The sequence below is a fragment of the Solea senegalensis genome, linkage group LG9 (genome assembly GCF_019176455.1).
Source record: "Solea senegalensis isolate Sse05_10M linkage group LG9, IFAPA_SoseM_1, whole genome shotgun sequence".
Lineage (NCBI taxonomy): Eukaryota > Metazoa > Chordata > Actinopteri > Pleuronectiformes > Soleidae > Solea > Solea senegalensis.
In genome coordinates this window covers 20,587,245-20,608,097 of record NC_058029.1, presented here as the reverse complement: position 1 = coordinate 20,608,097, position 20,853 = coordinate 20,587,245, and the positions used below count along the sequence as shown (strand labels likewise).

At 39.7% G+C, this 20,853-nt stretch overlaps 4 protein-coding genes across 5 annotated transcripts; 2 read left to right on the top strand and 2 right to left on the bottom strand.

Moving 5' to 3' along the window:
- Nucleotides 1-50: 50 nt before the first annotated feature.
- ndufa3 (NADH:ubiquinone oxidoreductase subunit A3) lies at nucleotides 51-1,079 on the bottom strand (the record flags this gene model as incomplete). The annotated part of the gene is made up of 4 exons (XM_044034174.1): nucleotides 51-245; nucleotides 385-462; nucleotides 646-720; nucleotides 980-1,079. Coding segments are annotated over 4 exons (345 nt in total), but the record flags the coding sequence as incomplete, so codon positions are not given.
- tfpt (TCF3 (E2A) fusion partner) lies at nucleotides 1,047-5,007 on the top strand. Its single transcript, XM_044033194.1, has 7 exons — nucleotides 1,047-1,246; nucleotides 2,060-2,161; nucleotides 2,448-2,570; nucleotides 2,658-2,728; nucleotides 2,808-2,877; nucleotides 4,047-4,205; nucleotides 4,348-5,007. Exons 2-7 carry the CDS (start codon nucleotides 2,060-2,062, stop codon nucleotides 4,420-4,422), a joined length of 600 nt encoding a protein of 199 aa, XP_043889129.1. The 5' UTR covers nucleotides 1,047-1,246; the 3' UTR covers nucleotides 4,423-5,007.
- A 310-nt stretch (nucleotides 5,008-5,317) lies between these two features.
- On the top strand, nucleotides 5,318-13,571 carry cnot3a (CCR4-NOT transcription complex, subunit 3a). Of its 2 annotated transcripts, XM_044033910.1 has the most exons (18): nucleotides 5,318-5,455; nucleotides 6,070-6,140; nucleotides 6,303-6,370; nucleotides 6,468-6,542; nucleotides 6,645-6,734; nucleotides 6,844-6,972; nucleotides 7,126-7,221; nucleotides 7,380-7,599; nucleotides 8,320-8,453; nucleotides 8,661-8,717; nucleotides 9,011-9,941; nucleotides 10,056-10,161; nucleotides 10,265-10,406; nucleotides 11,028-11,127; nucleotides 11,330-11,528; nucleotides 12,307-12,439; nucleotides 12,543-12,668; nucleotides 12,772-13,571. In XM_044033910.1, the coding sequence occupies exons 2-18, from the start codon at nucleotides 6,116-6,118 to the stop codon at nucleotides 12,868-12,870; spliced, it is 2,730 nt and encodes a 909-aa protein (XP_043889845.1). In that variant the 5' UTR covers nucleotides 5,318-5,455; nucleotides 6,070-6,115; the 3' UTR covers nucleotides 12,871-13,571. The 2 variants fall into 2 exon arrangements, with proteins under 2 accessions (XP_043889845.1, XP_043889847.1); XM_044033912.1 differs by lacking the exon at nucleotides 8,661-8,717.
- Nucleotides 13,572-14,591: 1,020 nt separating this feature from the next.
- Nucleotides 14,592-20,761, bottom strand: prpf31 (PRP31 pre-mRNA processing factor 31 homolog (yeast)). The gene is made up of 14 exons (XM_044033913.1): nucleotides 20,604-20,761; nucleotides 19,351-19,566; nucleotides 19,210-19,270; nucleotides 18,971-19,054; nucleotides 18,791-18,888; nucleotides 17,669-17,775; nucleotides 17,362-17,531; nucleotides 17,065-17,222; nucleotides 16,890-16,979; nucleotides 16,537-16,664; nucleotides 16,166-16,238; nucleotides 15,128-15,256; nucleotides 14,936-15,034; nucleotides 14,592-14,845 (listed from the first exon to the last, which is right to left on the bottom strand). The coding sequence occupies exons 2-14, from the start codon at nucleotides 19,564-19,566 to the stop codon at nucleotides 14,732-14,734; spliced, it is 1,527 nt and encodes a 508-aa protein (XP_043889848.1). The 5' UTR covers nucleotides 20,604-20,761; the 3' UTR covers nucleotides 14,592-14,731.
- Nucleotides 20,762-20,853: the final 92 nt, after the last annotated feature.

Genomic DNA, 20,853 nt, shown 5'->3' with positions numbered 1-20,853 from the left:
TCAATCTAAATGTGTAAAATGTATCCAAACCAAACACCATGGAAAAACTGTAGAATTAAATAGTTTTTATTGTTGAACGTTGACAAGTAGAAGGTTATGTGGACAAATATGAACAATAGGAAAATCATAGGCAATTGTTGCGAGAATGTGAAGTTATAGATTTTTAAACCATTCCATGTTGTGCCCACTGGGTTCACATGGATGAGCAGGGACATCAGGCAAGGTCCCATCATCTCGCACAGGAACTGCACCAGGAAGGAACGGAAAAGTTAACGTTTGTCTGAACATGTGAATATAAGCATGTATTACTAAAGTGTGTCCAACACTTGTATCCCAGATGAGAGTCTTAAAACAAGCATGCTGTGATATGAAAACAGTCTTTACCTGGGTAGATGTATGGGACACGTGAATTCATCATTCTTGAATACTTTGTTAGGGGGCTGACAAATGGAAGAACAAGACCTGGAGAAATTACAAAACATTTTCTTAAAACATAAACTATACCAACAGTGTCTACAGACTATTTTCCCTTCTACCTAACACGTGTTTTGATATGAATTCCATAAAATCCGAATTTGAGGACTCTCTCACCACATTAAAGACTGACAATAAGCTTATAGTTCTACGTATGAAGTAAACACTGACCCACTGCTCCGACCACACAGGAAGCCATAATAACAGGCTCTTTGTTCCATGCATTCTTTAGGAAACCTACGATTCCTGCAGAAAGAAACAGACAAAACAAAAACAATCACGTTTAAACCCTTCTTGCGTACTGCTAGCTAACATTAGCCAATGCTAGCAACACATCCAAGGTCACGTTTTAATGATTTATTTAGAATGAACACCACTGGGTTAAAATAACTCTGAGAAATACAGTGTGACATTTCGCCTGTTTGAATTATATGTTCGACGAGGTTTAGTCCATTGCAGCTAAATCTAGCGGTTTGGCTAAAAAGCTCACAAAAACACAACGTACCCGCCATGTTGTCTCCTGTAGTTGAATGGAGCAAGTTCTCATGGGAAATGTAGTCGCTACGAGATGACGTATTTTCTTCTGCGACAACATAAACATTAGTTTACAGAGGAGAATGTGGAGGAAAGAGCTGCTCTCGCTTTCCTTTGCGTTTAAGCCAGCTATATTGTGAGTTTAAGTGTTTAGACAAGACACCCATTCACAGCCGTAGACTGACCGCATGAAACAAGCCGCAGTGCAGTTTTAAAGGCGCACGCAAGACACAACAATGTAAGTATCGACACAGCGAGAGAGTATGCTAACGATGGTACCTTTTCTAGGGATGTGACAATATACGAAATTGTCGCGCGTGGTGAATTTCCATTATCAGGATAATGAGAAGATCATTATTATTATTATTATTATGAGTTTTAATATTTAGTTCGGCGACATACAATTCAAGAAATGTTTAAAGTGCTCCAAAGAGGAGTCTGCATCTTTCCAGTCATTCCAGGACCTCGTGATTTATCTACAGCTGATGATTATTGACACAATCGATTAATCTGCCGATTATTTTCTCGATTGATGGGGTAATCATTTTGAAAAATGTTGTTACATGAAGCAAAGAATCCAGAAAATATTCACATTTAAGTAATCGATTAATAATCGAGTAGTTGTTTCAGCCCTAGAATTATATAGTTTTCCTCATTCATTCATTAATGTAATGTACTAACATATGTAATGTAATGTGAATGAATATGAAATTTGCGTCAACTTCTAAAAGCTTACAGATATGGACACATGTTCGTATTTATGAGTATCCTCTAAAGGCTGATGGACACAGATTGATGACTGAAACGCATTGGCATGTTTTTAATGTAGATATTATTCAGTAGATTTTTAGCTATCACACTTTAGAGTGCCTCAGAATTCTCACGTTTTCTTACCATTTTTTCATACAATTGTCTACTCACTTAAATTGTACTCGCTGCACCCAAGGAAGGTATAGTAAAGTTGTTTATATCCATACATGCTCCCTGTGACTGAAATGCTGTGCAGAAAAGTAAAGTAATAAATTCAGAATCTCTCCCCCTCTCTGTTCAGATGATGGAGGATTTCTCTGGTTTGGCTCTGCCTCCTCTGTTTGGAGGACACATCCTCGAGGCAGAGCTGGAACCGGGAGGTGTGGAGCTGGGACCTGGAGAGGTAATGTGAATGATCATGGTTATAGGAGGATTAATACTGATCAGCTAGTGCACCTCGAGCCATTAAGTCACAAGGAAGTGTGTACAAGGATCTATGATACTATAATACTCTGTGTCCCCAGCACACAGTATATAAATATTATCTTTGCTTGAGCAGTCAAAATTTTACTACAGCGGTGTGGTTACATCTATATAGCTTAGTCATTGGAGCACAATATTGAAAACAATTGTGACATAGAAAGCTGATCACAACACACAGACCTAAGTGGTAATTTTCTCTATGTCAGGTGGAACTTGGCCCAGGAAGCAATGAGCTGCTTGAAAACACAGTGCAAGAAGATGGAGAGAGAAGAGCTCTTGATAAACAGAAATATCTTGCACTCAGCAGGAGATGTAAAGAAATTGAACTGGTATGTGTTATGATGTCCTCTTTTAGTGTATTGTTGTTTAATATATTGTATACATGTCTTACCATATGGGTTATGTTTTCATATAAGGTAAATCAGAAAATGCTGGGCCGCCTTCACCAGGTACAAAGAATTACAAGGCGCTTGAAAAAAGAAAGAAGGTATAAAACTTTATTATAATAACTTAATTTCTCAGAAGATTCACATTTGCTCACATTAGTGTCCTGTTCAACTTTGCAGGTTTCTAATGAAGACTTTAGATGTTCATGGGGATGATTACAGAAATGCCCAGCTCACTATATTTATTGAGGTAAGGAGTAAAATCCATGCTGGTATACAATGACATGAACCCCTCTTTGAATCAGTACATTGTAAAACTATTAATTTTAGTTCTGTACTTGAAGTTGACACCGTGATAATATATTTACTTTGTTTATTGTATAAGAATTTAAACATAACACCAATTTGAATAATTTCATCAGTTGTGTTTTTCATGAATTGACTCTCCTGTGTAAAAATTCAGGTTTTAAAATATCTTTGATGTATAAAAATATATTTAAGATTACCACAAGATTAGCTAGTAAGGCTGAACCCACAGTAGTATGTAGCCCGTAAGCAATCAAATTACAAAAAAACAATGTGAAACACATGGAATCTGTGTCAAGTGGAGTGACTGACTTTGCCTGAATAATAATTCATCCTCACACAGATCACAGCTGTCAATAACAAAATCATCTCCCTATAAAGTTGATTAAGCATTAAACCTGCATGTGATGGTAGCATTCTTATCTCACAGCAAGAAGGGCAGTGATTTGATGGAGGGCCTTTTTTGTATGGATTTTACTATGGTTTTCTCTGGCTTCCTCCCACAGTCCAAAGACAGAGACTGGAATTAGTTTAATTGATCACTCTAAATTGACCGTGGGGGTTAATGTGAGTGTCCAGTGATTGTCTCTGTATGTTGAACCAGTGATGGACTGGCAACCTGTCCATGTTGTAATGTGCCTGATGTCAGCTGGGATTAACTCTAGCTCTTCTACCACTCTCACGGCAGGGATGCAACGATTTTTCGATAAATTGATTACTAAATTAATTGTCAGCTATTTTGATAGTCAATTAATCATTTTTTAAAGTTTTTTTCAACAAATAAAACAATCTTTCTGATTTTCCAGCTTCTTAAATGTAAAAATGATTCTGTTTTTTTGCTCCATTTGACAAAGAAACCATCAAAACTTGCTTTGTGGTCAAAAACATTCAGGAACATCATCATTTCCAGGTTTCCCTAAACACCATCAATATTTTTCAAATTTTTCTGACAACACCAAGTACTTGATTAGTTGTTAGATTAATCGATTATGAAAATAATCACTAGCTACTGCCCTACCTCACAGAATAAGCAGTTGATAATAAATCACTGATGAATGAATACAGGTGATCTACTTCATTACATACTGTTACAGCTTTAGTCTGTTCTTTCAGGATGAGCCTGGAACACATTTAGATCCTGTTACTGGAGTGGAGGATGACCGTCTCAATGGACTGTCTGGTTCCACGTCGTCTGCAGCAATGAATAATGCTGCTGGACCAAAGAAAAGAAGGCTACGCATTCCTAAATCAGAGAAGGATAAAGACCCACAGGTATGTGACAAACTCTGCTATTTCAATACAAACGTATTAAAACAATGCTTAGTTTCTTGTATATATTTTTGGAGATTTGGACAGTCAGACAGTGTAATAATGATTGACTTTATGTTGACAGTGTTTCTGCTTCTTTACTCAGACTGAACCTGACTTGTCAGTGTTGGCAGACGCACAGTTTGGAGAAATGCCCAGCCCAACCTCTCTGTCTCACTGATCATTGCACTACCCTGGATCTGATGATGAAACAGGAGCACTCAGTTTCGTTAATTGTTTAGCAGATACTGTGCTTTAACATTATGAACAGATATGTTGATCTAAATCAAAATTGAAATGTAAGTTACCTGGTACATCTATACAGTACATACATATATTGTGTACATATTAAATCTGCTTTCATGTTTTGTACAGAGATTTTTTTACACAATTATGTCCATTGTCAGTTTGTGTCAACCCCCACACAATTAGACATTACATTAAATAATACATTCCTGGATATTGTCAACAATTTCATGGATCATGATTCCGTGTGAGGAAGCAAAGTTATGAGTGTTAAAATTTGATTCATTGGATCTGTTGTATGATGCATATATTTTCTTGTGTTTTTTCTTTAATTTAAACTCAAAGATTTCTGAAGTGTTTGGAAATGGTTAGTGTGGGTATAATATTATGTTTCTTGATGTCTACCAGAACTATACAGATACTTCCCCATGTATTTTTTTCTACAGTGCTTCAATTATACATCAAAACTATTTCAATTTCAGGTGTAAATAAAAGAAATTGTTTCTTTAATTTGACAAAAGCACTGCCTCAAATGTTGCTTATTTAATTATGGTGTAAAGTTGTTTACAGGATGCTTATTATTTTTACATTAAACAAATGGCCAATGTTAACACGTTAACATGTAAAGACGTGGTAATAGATAAAAGAGAAGAACTACGAAAATGTCGCAAACGTTAATGTGTGACTTCAGATGCATTTTGTTGTTGAGTCTGCTTGGCCCTCAATGCTGCCCATGATGCCAGCGGATACATGTCAGTGACGAACGTGAGTACTGTCCAATCACATCCTGTAGATTGTATTATGGGCGGGTTCTTAAAGCGGAGGTGGGATTTTAGCTACCGTCCATCTTCAGCTACAGTACAGTGAACGAGCCTGTCGAAAAGAAAACACAATTTGGACTAAAGAAGACTTTCTGGAATTAGTTTTGGCTGTACTTGAAAAAAGAAAAACGAAAGTCCATACCCTAGGTAAATGTCGTAAACAAATATAAATATAGATATTCGGGTTGACCCAATTTCCCTTTTTCCTAAATTTGGCTAGCTAAGCTGCTAGCTAGCATTTTATACATTAGCTAGTCAGACAGTTAGCCACATTAGCTGGCAGGTTAACGATGTGAATAGATTCTAATATATTATGTTTCACAACGCAGAACCACCATATAAACGCAGTACTGCACCACAGAATAACGATGCATGAAAATGAAATCCATCCATAAACATGCTCTATGATAGTACCGTTTTAAACGGGGTAGCAAATGACCGTGCGAGGTGGACGAGCGAGCAAGTGGCTAGTATTAACATTTGCTGCTAGGTAGCTAATTTTAGCTGACAACCATGCCATCCACATTGGTTACATTAGCAATAAGGGCTTCGCCCACGGAATTATAACAATAGACTCTCAGAGGGTTCACACCGAAAATATCTTAAAACCGCGGCATTCTATTTGCAGCTAACATAAACCGGTCAGCTAGCAGGAGTTTACGTCAGTTCCACTCTCCAGACCCTGATGCACTGATGGCTCTGCTGAAGGACCTTTGGGTGTTTCAACTATTTTTGATACATGTCTTATTGTCTTCATGCAGCTAACGTTGTGACAGACGGAATGTGAACATCGTCGCTAAAAGAGCCATGGCTGACAAGAGAAAACTACAAGGTAGGACTGTGGTGAAACTCATCACTAACGTTTCTCAGGATCAATCCCAGTGGCAGATACACTCATCTACCAGTAAACATAACTTCCACATGTTGTGAGAGACTCTTTGTGTTGCTCAGTTTTACATACAGCGATGTTAGACCACGTCTTTTATCTCCACAGGTGAGATCGATAGATGTTTGAAAAAAGTAGCTGAAGGTGTAGAACAGTTTGAAGATATCTGGCAAAAGGTAATGTTTTAATTATCTTGTTTATTTTGACATCATGTTTTTTTTATAAAAATGGCAATTAGATTCAAAATATATCATTTATTTGTAAACGTTTTAGCTCCATAATGCAGCCAATGCAAATCAGAAGGAAAAATATGAGGCTGACCTCAAGAAAGAGATTAAAAAGCTACAGGTAAGACAATTTCATATACATATATATTTTTTTTAAATTTGCAAAATAAAAATAAAACATTTGCAAAAATGCATTAACGTGTTACGTCTTTAAACTTTGCAGCGATTAAGAGATCAGATAAAAACATGGGTGGCCTCAAACGAGATCAAAGACAAAAGGCAGCTAGTCGAGAATCGCAAACTAATAGAGACGGTATAACTTTTTATTGCCTTCAGTTTTTTTTTATATAATCTTTTTGTGGCTGTGCAAAGTCACATTAAATCATGTTGCTAAAGGTTTGTGTAATTTTCACTTCTCATAGCAAATGGAGAGGTTCAAGGTGGTGGAACGTGAAACAAAAACAAAAGCCTACTCTAAAGAAGGCTTGGGGCTTGCACAGAAAGTGGATCCAGCACAGAGGGAAAAGGAGGAAACAGGACAGTGGCTAACAGTAATACTCCATCTTTTTTTCTCACATTGTAAATTGGTTGACTGAAATTATCCAAACTAGAGAAGTGCAGGAATTGGTAAAAAAAAAAACACATGAACATAAGTTTTTGATTACATCTATTAACAACCTTTTTGACATCTTTCTCACCTACAGAATACGATAGACACTCTAAATATGCAGGTGGATCAGTTTGAAAGTGAGGTGGAATCGCTCTCGGTTCAGACAAGAAAGAAGAAAGGTGATAAAGAGGTAAGTCCTCATCTCATTCCTTTGAAGTATTTTTTTTCCTCACAGTCTGGAAAATATATAGTATACTCTTGTCAGTATTCAGTGTATTTTTGTATGGTAAAACTTAATATAAATAAAATAATATAAAACATTGAACATGCCTTCTTTCTGCCACCTAGAAGCAAGACCGTATTGAAGAGCTCAAGCGATTGATTGAGAGGCATCGATTCCACATTCGAATGTTGGAGACAATTTTACGAATGCTGGACAATGACTCTGTGCCAGTGGATTCAATCCAAAAGATCAAAGATGATGTTGACTACTACATTGATTCATCCCAAGACCCGGATTTTGAGGAGAACGAGTTTTTGTATGACGACTTAGACCTGGAAGACATACGTGAGTAGAGCAATGTTGAGAGTTAGGATGATGCTTAAATCATTGAAGCCTTGTTCACACTGTATGATCCATGATTACTGATAATTGGCAATGTTTGCAACTTGCAGCTAATCATCTCTTATTGACACATGGTCAGCAGTCACTTAGTGGTAAATCAAAGACATGGCCTGTGGTTACCTACCTGTGCTTTCCTGATGTGTCAAAGACGTGGATCAAATTTCTAACATGGAAATGATATCAGACTCCAGCCAAGGCAGGACCACAACACCAGTTTTTCAGAGAGGAGATAAGGGAGAAGGAATAAGAGAAAAAACATCAAAATATGTGACAGAACACAGATGATTCAAGCTGTACATATGAAAATGAGCTAAATTAAGTCCAGATTCACAAATCTTCTCCTGTGTCACTTCTCGTTTGTTTTCATGATGTAATTGAGGAGACGTAAGAGTCATGCTCCCCTCGTGAAAGATTGAAGTAGTGTGTGACCCCCTGATGTTGCTTAGTTGTGTACTGTGAACTCACAGTGGCTGCCAAGACATAACAATTACTAAAACATGTCATATAGTGTGGGATGCACAGAAATTTTACAACTTCCAAAGATTTGTAGTGAGAACTTGGCTTCAGAAAGCAGATTTTGGAAGGGTGTAGAGTTGGATTAGGCTATGGTGGTATCAGAGGATGACATTTTACCATTTTCTCTGTTTCATCTTTTACTTGAAGCTACAGCATTAGTTGCAACTTCTCCATCAGGTCAGGGCAACATGGAAGATGAGATGTATCTCCATTCCAGCAGCACTCCCACTTCCACAACCTCCTCTTCGCCCATCCCTCCATCCCCAGCTACATGCACTGCCGTAAGTTGTTCTCTTTCTAACATGTAAATATTTGGGTGAGGATGTTAAATTGGTGCTGGGCAGAAAATATACACTACAATTTGTTACATGTTCCCTCTCTTAAATTTGCATTAAAATAACATTATTACTATGTTATAAGACACTGGCTAGTTTGATGACTCAACGTTTCAAAAGTGGAATGTCATATCAAGGTATCTCCTCCAATAGGAGAACTCAGAGGACGATAAGAAAAGGGGACGGTCGACAGACAGTGAAGTTAGTCAGGTGAGAGGTTCTCATCTGTGGTGTGTCAGTAGACAAACAGTTTAGTGCAGTTATCTTCAGCCTTGGTCCTGGAGAGTGACAGTGACCGAAGGGTTTTGACCTCCAAGGCACTGAAATGGAACACATTTTCTGGGACCATGGTTGTAGACTTGTGATTTAGTGTGTATCTCTTGTGTATATATGGTCTTCTGTAGTTTACAGTTACCTCTGCTCCTCATGCAATATTTTCAACTGTAGTTTACCTCTGCTCACATTTTGTCTCAAATGCATCTCCCTGGTGCTTTCATTTTTAGTCACCTGTGAAGAATGGCACCCCATCCTTGCTATCTTCCTTCTCTTCCTCCGCCACCTCTGGGTCTTCCTCATCTTCCTCCCTGGTGTCCATGGCGAGTGTTGTTGGAGGAATTACACCGGTCCCCACAGGCAGCAGTCTAATAGGAAGTTTCAGCAGTGCAGTGCAGCAACATCAGCATCAACCGGCACAACAGCAGCAACAGTCTCAGCCGCCAAACCAGCCGCCCCAGCAACAACAGCAGCCACCTCAGACAAAACCCTCCGTCTCATCAAACAACACCCCCAGCCCGCCCAGCAACCCCCTATTACCAACCTCCATTGCGCCCTCTCTCCTTACGCCCAGCACACCCAGTTCTGCAGCTCACAACTCCCAGTCTCAGACCACACCTGGACCAACCCCGACATCCAATTTGGGACTTGGGCTAGGACTCGGATTGAGTAAAGGTAGCTTGACGGGGACCAGCAGTGCCAACCAAATGTCTGGTTTAGGTCTGGGTGGCCACTCCACTTCCCTAAACACAATGGCAGGGCTCCTTTCGGGCTCCACTCCTGCCCCTTATGCTCAGGCAGCAGCATCAGGGGGTCTGGGTTTGAGTAGCACCACCCAGTCCAGCATTTCAGTGGAAAGCAGCACTTCCATCCCCACTTCTGGCTCCAGTGGAGTCACCACCAACGGGGCGGGGACGGGGCTTGGATTACTAGGTTCCAGTCCATCTCACAGCTCTCTGAGTGGGAGTATACTGAGTCTGGTTCCGGGACAAAGTGTGGCCTCTGGTTCCTCACTGTTGCCTCCTAGTACTGTCAGCACTACCTCTGCTGTAGCTGCCATGATGGGAGGAAATGGGGGCAATATTGGTGTGGTTGGTGGAGTAGGAATGAATGCTGCTCCTGCTAGACCTCCAAGTGGACTCAAACAAAATGGAAGCACAAGTACGTGAACTTGTTATGTTTGGATGTATGATGAAATTATTTATTAACCTGTTGACTTCAGCATTGTCTTTTTATGAAGGATTCTGTTGTAACTCTCCCCTCACATGCAATCAGGTTACAGTGCTGTAGTAGCAGAGTGTTCCACAGAATCAGTTCTAAGTACACCGAGCCAGTCGCAAAGCAGCCAACCGTCATCTCTCAGTTCCTCAACCAGTCAGCCGTAAGTTATTTTCTGTCTAACTCGCTTGAGTACTGAAAGTCTACGTGTTAAGCTTTGTTCTTAAAACACAGTAATGACGTGTCTTACTGTTGTTCCCACACAGGATGGACAATGGCCCCAGTTTAATCAGCTCCATTACCCTGCCTCCCAGCTCTCCGTCCCCCTCATTCTCAGACAGCACACCAGGAGGAGGGAGTCTTCTTAACGGGCCCCATTCCTACACACAGGCCTCAGAAGGCCACAAGGTGAGCTGAACCAGCAAGGTGGTGTTCGGACATGTGACCAGCACTGAGCCTCAGTCATAGGCTTTTGTCTAATTGAGATGCCAGAATTTGCCCTGAGAACCAGACATTCATCATCATCATCATCATCATCATCATTAATTCATGTTTAACATATGCCATCACACTACAATAAACACCTTAATTCCTGGCCAGTACAATGTTAAAGGTATCCCTTTAGTTTTCATAGTCTTTCAGATGCTTATGTTTGGTAGATTGTTGGACAATGTTAATATGTATTGTCAGTATATCACAGCTTCACGTACCTATACCAAAAAGCACAGTAGCGTGTTAAAATAAAAATCATAGCATGCCATGAATTTTTAGGACTTAAAAAGAAATAACTGTGTATTACTATCCTGTTCTGTTCACTGCAAACATCAATGACTTAACTGTGACAGTGAACATTTGAATTTGTAATTGATAAGTTCAGGTCCTTGTTAAATAACCCTGATGTCTGAATTAAGACATTTGTATGATGTAGGTCCATGTAGAAGTTGTAATAATAGTTTGTTTCAATTCATGGTCAAGCAATAGTTTTCAACCTGGTTGTACTTTATCTCCTGTGTGTCATTTCCTCAACAGGCTCCCGAGCCTCTCAGTTCTCTGAAGGCGATGGCGGAGAGAGCAGCACTGGGATCAGGTCTGGATGGAGAGATTCCCAACCTTCATCTGACAGACAGAGGTCAGAAGAGTCAGACATTATTTCCACTCTGGTTTAACTGAGGAGGAAATGGTTATTAAACCACATTGCTTGTAAAAGGAAGATGGATCATAAAAGATTGATGTAACAAGAAAGAACAACACAAAGAGAGATGGGAGAATCAGTGTGGAGAGTTACTGTTATTTGTGTAACTGATGTAGCGCTCCACTTTTTCTTTGTGTAGACATCTTCTCTAGTTCATCTGCGGCACCTGGCACGCCCGCCGCTCCTCAGCAGTCCGTGTCGGAAGTTAGCATCCCCCCCTCATTGGGTGTCTGTCCGCTAGGCCCCACCCCTCTCCCCAAAGACCAGCTCTACCAGCAGGCCATGCAGGAGTCCGCCTGGACCCACATGCCACACCCCTCCGACTCAGAGAGGATCAGGTAAAATCAAAATTACTGTCACTCCTTTTCTACTGTAAGTCACCGTTACCGGATCTATACATCTGATACAACGTATTTTGACGATAGGTCTTCCATAGACTTAGGGTTGCAGTGTTTAATTAACATAGTTAATTAATTGGTTTAATAAACAAGCTCTCAGATTTTTTTAGCTTCTTTATTGTGAATATTCCTTGTTTCTTTAGCCCATATAGAAAAGAAATCATTAAAACTGAACTATTGTTTTTGGTCAAAACAAGACATTTCAGAACATTTTGAGGTTTGGGTAACACTGATTAACACTTTTTAACAACGTGATTCTCCTCCCAGCACCTCACCTGACAGGGTAGATAGTATACAACCAGAGAGTAGACAGATGGTTTTTTTTGGTTATCCCTCCACCCGTCCCTTTCTTGTGGTGTCTTAATTATACAATAGGCTGGCTAGTTTGGGCATTATTGGTCAAACATTCCATAATAACCTTTCAGTATATGTAAATCCAGTGATGTGTGATGAGAGAATGAAGTTGTTGCACCTTCCTGGACTCTAAAGTGAGAGAAAGAGCCCTGCTCCATTATACAGAGAAAGTCATGTGGAGCTGAAAGCAGCATGAACTCATGTATGAACTCATTTGAATGTAACAGACATTTGTTTATAATGGAAATATACACGCCACAGCTTTAACGAACACTGGCTATTATTCTGGATTAATGACAACTGGGGTCATTAATCATTGTCTGATAAATGTTGATTTGTAACTGTTCATGTCTTTGTCCTACAGGCAATACCTGATGAGGAACCCATGTCCCACGTTGCCCTTCCATCATCAGGTTCCACCGCACCACTCTGACTCCATAGAGTTCTATCAGAGGCTGTCCACAGAAACGCTGTTTTTCATCTTCTATTACCTGGAGGTAAGAACACACAATATTCACTCACAGTGAACCTTTCAGTTCATCATGATATATTAAATTATTGAATATAGGATTAATGGTTTCTCTGACCTTCCTCTCTCAGGGCACCAAGGCTCAGTATCTGTCTGCAAAGGCTCTGAAAAAGCAGTCATGGAGGTTTCACACCAAGTACATGATGTGGTTCCAGAGGCACGAGGAGCCCAAGACTATCACTGATGAATTTGAACAGGTGCAGCCTCATCACGCTTTCATTTCCACACAAACTAAAACTAGTTTATCGTTTTCTTGTGGTTAATAATAAAACAACTGTCTCCACTGTGCTGTTCCTCCAGGGCACTTACATTTACTTTGACTATGAGAAATGGGGCCAGAGGAAGAAGGAGGGGTTCACCTTTGAGTATAGGTACCTCGAAGACCGAGACCTGCAGTGACAGACGGAGGGACGTGGAAGGACTGGGAGAGACAAAAATGTGCTGCTGTTGACATTCCGAGACTGAACTCCAAACTGTGGATAGAGATTGTGATGTGTAGTAGAAACCCTCTCCTGAAACGGAGACAGGTGTCTGTATAGGCTGCATCTCAACGTGACGCTCTTCTGCTCGTGTAGCGCTTTGCTTTTGACAAAAATGCCCCATGGGTCTGATGTGATGCATCGCGCTGCACGGGCTGGGGGGGCTCCCATTAGAGATCTACGTTTGTGCCTGTCTGTGTGCACACTCAGTATGTGGCATTAGGAAAGCCTACCCCATGCATGTTTCTCATGTTTTGTTTTCTTTTTCCGATTCTCTGTACCACCTACCCAACATTGAGCCTGGAAGCCTTTGACTTGACACAAAACAAACCTTGAATTTGATTGTTAAGTGAACTACCCATCTTGTATTTACTGTAATTTGGTGGTTTAGAATGGGAACATACAGTGGATATTTAGTCATGGTGTGTAGGAACGGCTTCTTTTAAGATCCTACGATGCCTGTTGAATATGGTCACTATTAGACATAGTGAGCAGTTATCAATAGTTTTATTGATATTGTCTTGGTCGATTAAAATACTGATTGAGAGTGACCACAGGGCCTCTCCCTGTGACAGGGAAAGAGTCCTTATTGGACAAGGATTAAATTGCTATGCAATTGAACTGGTCTCTGACTCCCTCTCTTTACAAATAAAATGTTTTTAAGTTAACCTGTCAAAGAAAATGCATTATTATGGCACATTCATGTTTGTGACAAATTAATAAACTCGTAAAATAAATCTTAAAAATAAGGTTTGAGGATTCTTTCCCCATGGAGGACTTATCATTCTCAATGTCAAAGGTCACATTGAGTATAGAATGTACCAATTTGGTTTGAGTCAGCTTCCCACCCTGAGTTAAGGCTTTATTCGAATTATGTTACTTCATCCTAAAATCCACTAGGTTCAATTTACCACCTGATATTATGTAGAAACCCTATACAGTGAATGTGCACTGACAAACCTGTTTACATGAAGCGTGAAAACTGAAATCCTGGTGGTAGATTGAATTTGTGGATTAAATAGGAAATGTCTCGTCTGCTGTGGTTGTTCATGTGCTGCCCTGAAGAACATTGAGATTTAATCTGGTCCTGGATCTGGTGTGGCACAGATCCTACATTTTCATAGTTTGAATGAGGAGCGTATTAAAACTGATTTTTTTTCTTTCCATTCAAGAAACCCTGAAAAGTTGAGATCTGTATTGCAATTAAAATTTTATCTTGTGCAGTTTTCAGGCTTTTTTGGGCGGGGGGAAGAAAAAAAATACAGTAAAGTTATGAGAGATCTGCCTTTTATAGATTCTATTTTTGGGGGTTTTAAAGGTTTTCAGAAAGGGAAGGTCAGTTGAGAAATTACTAAAATGTGAATTTCAAGACGTATTTACAATTTTTCTCATCACAGTTCTGCATGGAAGATGTCATAAAATGGGGTTACAACAGGATTGTACTATTTCAATAAATCCTTTTAAGAAAGTACAAGACAGTGTGTGGTGTAAAGTACTGTCATTCCTACAAGGAATATGGATTTGCTTTTCTAATCTTGGACAAGATCAGCTTTTACTTGCAAATTGGTGGGTGTGACTACAGAATTTAAAAAGGTGTGGATATGTACAAATGAATAACAAACTTACGTATTCCTAAGAAAATACTTTGACACACTTAATCTGTGTGCAGCTGCATTTTATTAAAAACGGAAAAAACAAAAAGGTAAAACTAAAAAGGACAACTCACGATGTCAAAACAAACGTATTGACAGCTACGGTGCTTGTGCATAAAAGTTGTTTTTTTACATCTTTGATTCCTTCTTGACTTTCAGGAACTCCGCCATATTAGAGAAATATTTCTGGTTGGCTTCAGCCACCTTCTTCTCTGCAGCCTGAGGGTTCACAATCTCCAGACCCTGAGAACAACAGCACAGTCTTAGCTAACATGAACCCGCAGACTTCTCAGGGGACGTTAAAGTTAAAAGGAAATGTTAACTTTTATTTACCTGTAGAGGAGTGAATGCTACACTGGAGCTGGTTCCTGAGGAACGATCTCTGACTGTTGACTTTCCTCCGTATGTCATGCTCTGCTTTTGCAGCGTCCTCTGTTAAACAAAATAACACAAACATTAGAAATCAAGGAAAACATACAAGGTGCCTTTGTTGGATTTCAAACTGAATAAATAAATAAAACCTACTTGGAGGGATTTGGAGATTCTGGCCTTGGTGGCTTCGTTGACCTGAGCCTGTCTGACGCGGCCGCTGCCGCTCTTCCCCAGCTGACCCAGACTGAAGCCCAGATCCTCTTGATACGCATCATCTTCAATCTGCAACAGCATGGCAGAAATAAGCCCAGAATTTAACTGCCACAGCCTCACCTGCCTACAGTCATCCAGTGTTTCGATCACTAGATTCAGCTCGAAAACACTATCTTTATAAATTAGTGAAATGAAAAGGTTGTCATGCTCAAGTGCCTGGGTATTATTGTGTTCTGGAAAAGGAAGGACTCTTATGTGATTAGTGGTGAGGTACAGTGTGTTATATTTTTTTCGATAACAGCGCTAAACCAATACTTTCATAAACATTTGGCAATGGCTTTGGAATGGCTTTTTTATTTATGAAGTGTGAACTTTGGCTTGGAAAAGAGACTATACTGTATATTAACATCTGGAAGACTTGGAGCTGGCTGTGGACCTGCACACAGTGATACAAATGAAACACCAGCTCAGGCAGCCAAACAAGACACTGAAATGTGTGTTGTTACTTGGTCAAAACTAGGTCAAAAAAATAAAATAAAATTGTACAGGGACAAGTGCCACATTAGTACTGAATGTTGGTGTCTAAGCCTGGTGTGTCATTTGTAAACTACTTTAAATGAACAGTATGTCGTTTTGGCTTTAAGGGTCTCAATCAAAACAATTAAAAAACAAAAAGAAAAAAGAATAATTGTGAGAACTGTCGTCTCATTTGGTTCCACCGCACAACTCTGAGAGAACTTCAGCAGTGAGTAATCATGATCCATTAGTGACAAATACACACACAACAAAATCATCTCACAGTAACCAAACATTTCATTCTTCACACTGATGTTTGATAGAGGCTTTGGCCTGGGAGTTTAGCAGATGAGTTCCAAGTATGGGATGCATTATAGGACTAAAATGTTACTGTTCGAAGACATTAACAACACAAGATCATCATATTTAAAATATAAGAAGGTAAAAAAAACATCCACTGACCTCTGCAAAGGTCATTCTGTTGGCATGTTTCCTGATCTCAGTGAGTCCGAGACGCTCCTTCATCTTTCTGTACCTGCAGAGAAAAGAGATAAGAGTGGAGGAGGTTTGTATATTTTTACACATTTGATGGTGGTATTCTAAAATTGGACATCTTCAGTTACGCAAGCTTCCTGTTGTCCTCTAACATGCTGTGTGCAGCTTCTGCACAATATTTGATTTCATTTCAGCTTCTTTCTATCTAGTCGTCCAGATGCACTTAAAATGAAATGACTACATAAATGAACCAATGAATAAACCCAACAGTCCTTTTTCTCTAATGGTCTCCTTGGTCTGTTTGGCGGAACATGTCAGATTATGTCGACGACGTGTACCTTCTTCCTCCCCTCTTCTTCCTCTGTCCATCCAGTGGGGCTGGCAGAGGTTTGACCTGCTTCACTGGTGGAGGTTCCTGCCATTTATCAAACTTCCTCTCTATCTCTTCTTTAAGATCGTAGCCAACCTGAGGACAAAAAAGGACAACAGATTAATGCTAGGAGTCAGATCTTTTGCAAATGTTGCTGCAAAACCAACTCAATTTATTTGATGACATGGAAATATAAGGCAGTAGCTTTTATTGGATTTTCATTATTTTCAAATCGAGTTTTTTCATGTGACTACTGAAGTCTTTAGTTAGTATCCACACATATTTTGCATTAAAGAGTATGAGCTGTTTCTAGACATTCACCCTTCCATCTGAACTCTCATGGAAACTGTCCACTCGGGAAGCCAGAGTGCACTTCGCAGCCACCAGACGAGCCGCCTTCCTCCTGAGGTCCTGAGGACAAAAATAACAAAAGCTGTTAGATAACAACAAACTCTGCAGTGCAGTAGTAAACGTTTTGTAATGTATTTTGACTAACAGGTGGTAGTGACTGTACAACATCACAGTGGTAGATGTAGCCAGTGTGGGGAAGCAGTGACGTGCTGCTGAAGCCGGACAGTGTTCTCCTCTGAGCTCCCAGCAGCATCAAATTACAGGCCGGCATCTTTGACAGATTAGTGAGGCCACCAGCAATGCCTGAGGAGAGAAGAGAGAATACAAATTAGATCAACGTGACGGTAATGCCAAAAATAACTTTTTATCACATAGACCATCTACAGTATTTAACCTTGGTGTGTAATCCTGCATTCAAAGTGAATCATTTTGCATTTCTCACCCATGATCTTTGCAGCTGTTGATGCTCCGACAATGATGGACAGATTGGGAGCAATGAAAGACATTCTGGACTCAACATATTCATAAATCCTGTGTTTAGACTGGTTCAGCTCCAGGGCCATATCACATGCTTCCTCCAGCTGCTTCAGTTCTTCCTCACTAAGCTGTGTCCTACAAAGATGAAAAATAAATAAGCAAGTAAACGAGCAGCAACTGTCTCCTGTGGCCCCGACGGTGAGGATGTTGGGCTGTGGAGCAGAAAGCTTGACAAACTCAAAAGAATAATGTGGCATTAAACAGAGACTCACCCCTGTGTAGTCGAGGCTGTGACACTGACTACCATGATGGTAGCATTGGTGAGGATCTGCTGCAGTGTTTCGTTGTTCTTGCATTTCTCAAGATTGTTCCCCAATTCCTTAATGTGAGAAACAAAATCAAGAAAACATGATGTTCAAATCTAAAAATTATAAACTAAAATCAAGTACAAATTAAGATAAAAATGCACATAACTCTTCTGATGTTGTTTGTACAATTGTACACATGTGTACAATTGTACACATTTTTAATGTAGCTTTACTTAGACAGAATTTATCCAGGAAATTTGGAGCTGTGTGGAGAGGTAAAAAGCAGCAGCCATGATTGGCACATTCAGGCATACAGTCAGGCAGTGGCTCAGGGAGCACTTGATTGCTGTTGGCAGAGCATGCATTTTTAATACTCCATCATCACCTTTGCAAGAAGCCAAAATGCATCACAATTGTGAAGTCCAACTGAACGTCCAGCTTTATTTATAGCAGTAGAATCTACTAAACCTTTTCATGGGTGTTTTTAGGTTTAGTGCTACTGTACGAAACTGTCCCGCTCTCCTCGCTCTGTGTGCTTCTTCCACCTCACCTATGTTTGTCAGTAATGACATAAAATGTGTCGCCACAGACATAAAAATAATCTGCTACACTGAGAGCGTCACACAGAGAGTCAAGTGGGGCCAATAGGCATAATCTTTGCATTAAGTATTGTGTGAACTCATCTGACAATGTTTTGAATGCAATAGATATTTCTTTATATTTAAAGGTTACTTAGCATAGTATTATCACGGAAAATTGTTGACTAAGATCTATGACAAATATTTCACAATTCTGAAAGTTTGCAGGGATTCAAGCCCAAATTAAATTAAAAGTAAATATACATTTTACTTTAAAATTCTAAAACTTTAGTTCCATCTCCACTGGATCGATCAGTGTAATCTTTCAAAAACAACTCTTCAGTCAGCACTGTCACTAAATTCTAAATCATCAATAGCCTTTTGCAGAGTTTTATGTTTGTTATGTGAAACTTCAGACACAACCATCAATGTCCAAGCAAATGTAGCAACAATGTCCTTCTTCCTCTAAAATGGGGCTTTAACATTTAATTTCAAAAACGTTTCTTACCTTGACTGTACGTATGTAATCTAAAGAATCTGGCACCAGCGACTCAAGCTCTGGGAACCTCTTAGAATATTTATCCCTGGTAAACTTGTGAATGATGTCTGAAAACACAGAAGAAAAAACACAAGTGGGATTATACAGAATAATACTAAAGAGTTTTACCAAGGTGCAACGAGAACTCACTGAGCTCATTGTCGATCTCTACTGTGAGGTTATTAGCCACGACAATCAGTCTGTATTCGGGGTCAGACTCGACTGGACCAGAGACTAAAAGGAAACACAAAATCATACCACACTTAAATTAACATAAATCAATGTGAGGAATTTATAAAACATTACCCAAACATTGTGCATAACAGTTATATTGTTAAAAACATTATACAACCTCAGACAGACAAAAAAGGTAAATTGGTTACACTCACCCTCTGAATTTTTGCGTTGCTTTCCACTGTATCCTGAAATTTTGTCCATGATCTCTGAAAACTGAAAACACAGCAAGGTTAAACGGGGATGACCAAACCTGACAGATAAACTGTGTAGAGCACTCACATGTGAGAACTCACCTGTTTGCTATTGCGAAGCTTGGCGATGGATGCAACACTCTCAGCTTTGCTGTAGTCCACTTCCATCTCCTCTGGTATGTCTTCCAGCCCTCCCTCTGTCCTTCCCTGGGTCATCTCTCCATCACTCTCCCCCTCCTCTCCCTCTGGATACAGCCCATCCTCCCCCTCATCTCCAGCCTCCTCCAGGTCAGCCAGCAGCTCGTCCGCCAGAGACATCTGCAGTCAGCAGAAGAAAGTGTCAGAGCATTATGTCCAAATTAAAACCTGCTCAGAGGAATTACTAAAATCCAGCAATCATTGTAAATGCATATGTCCCGTACAACTTTATTAATATTTCCAATATAATTTAAATCAAGTCCCAACTTAATCAAAGTCCTTGTTGAGTCTTACATTTCTGCTTACAGACTGTCGGTCTGGTATGATGGTTAATTATACATATTGTTGTAGCCTGAAGCAAGGAACATTTGAGTTGTTTTCTAATTGAAATTGCAATTTACATACAACCCAGATACCTAAGTGGAAAGGCATCTGACATTGAATACTTCAATTTTTGATAGTTTTTTTTAAGTTCAATGCACACATTTGAAGCTGGTTTTAATGGCAAAACATGGAAAAATCTACAAAATCATTCAGCACTAGCATACAGTGATGAAAGGTTATTATCCACTCACCATAAATAATACAGTCTCTCACTCTCTCCCTTTGTATAAATGACATGATGGTAATCTAAACTGTCCTGTATAAACCTATAACGTGATACAACATACCTGCTCCTGGTATCTCTATTCTGTCTCTACCTTGTCTCCCTCTTTCTGTCCCCCTTTTCCTTTCACCCCAACCAGTCGAGGCAGATGGCTGCAAAGATTTTTCACTCCACTGATGCCTAGTGCTTGCGCATTGTGTGAAATGTTGACTCTTGTCTATAACATTATAAAGGTTTCTTACTATGTACAGTGCCTTGTAATAACGTATGTTGTTATTCAGCGTTATAAAACTGAATGGAATAAATGTTGAACGGCCAAACGTATCTTCTATGAACAATGGGAGTGTTAGCTGGTTAGCTAGTTATCTACTACCTGACACCAGGTTATTTCAGCCTTCGAAACGACTTGCAACGACGTAATGGCACAGACACAGATAATTCAAACACAGTCGTAGTCAAATACAAGAATCGTTATTATGGCTTGTGTTAGCCTGTTAGCAAACGTCTGCTAAACGTTGTTAAAAGGTTATTCTGCGTAGCGTTAACTTACCTCGGCGTTATAAAAACCAGTCAACTAAAGAAAAAAGACAAAAATATCTTATTCAAGTTTCTCGTTTTCCTGTAAAAAAGTAAACCGACGGGTTAAGCGGAGTTTCGCCAGACAGTTGTGGCGTTCTTACTGTTTTGCCGTGTGGATTGTCGCATATTAAATACGTAGGCACCGACGCGTTGCTTTCTGGGAAATTGAGTCAATAAGCTGCAAAACACAAAAAGGCTTAAAGGTTAAAAGGACAAATAAC

Bases quoted from the DNA above. Each gene is read 5' to 3' on its own strand.
- prpf31 (XM_044033913.1), bottom strand. From the start codon at position 19,566: ATGTCTCTGGCGGACGAGCTGCTGGCTGACCTGGAGGAGGCTGGAGAT. The intron at 16,980-17,064 runs GTTAGTCAAAAT...TTTTGTCCTCAG, and splicing joins TTGTACAGTCACTACCACCT to GACCTCAGGAGGAAGGCGGC. The intron at 16,665-16,889 runs GTGAATGTCTAG...TTTTGTCCTCAG, and splicing joins ATGAGAGTTCAGATGGAAGG to GTTGGCTACGATCTTAAAGA.
- tfpt (XM_044033194.1), top strand. From the start codon at position 2,060: ATGATGGAGGATTTCTCTGGTTTGGCTCTGCCTCCTCTGTTTGGAGGA. The intron at 2,729-2,807 runs GTATAAAACTTT...TCAACTTTGCAG, and splicing joins CGCTTGAAAAAAGAAAGAAG to GTTTCTAATGAAGACTTTAG. The intron at 4,206-4,347 runs GTATGTGACAAA...TTCTTTACTCAG, and splicing joins AGAAGGATAAAGACCCACAG to ACTGAACCTGACTTGTCAGT.
- cnot3a (XM_044033910.1), top strand. From the start codon at position 6,116: ATGGCTGACAAGAGAAAACTACAAG. The intron at 9,942-10,055 runs GTACGTGAACTT...ACATGCAATCAG, and splicing joins CAAACAAAATGGAAGCACAA to GTTACAGTGCTGTAGTAGCA. The intron at 12,669-12,771 runs GTGCAGCCTCAT...CTGTTCCTCCAG, and splicing joins TCACTGATGAATTTGAACAG to GGCACTTACATTTACTTTGA.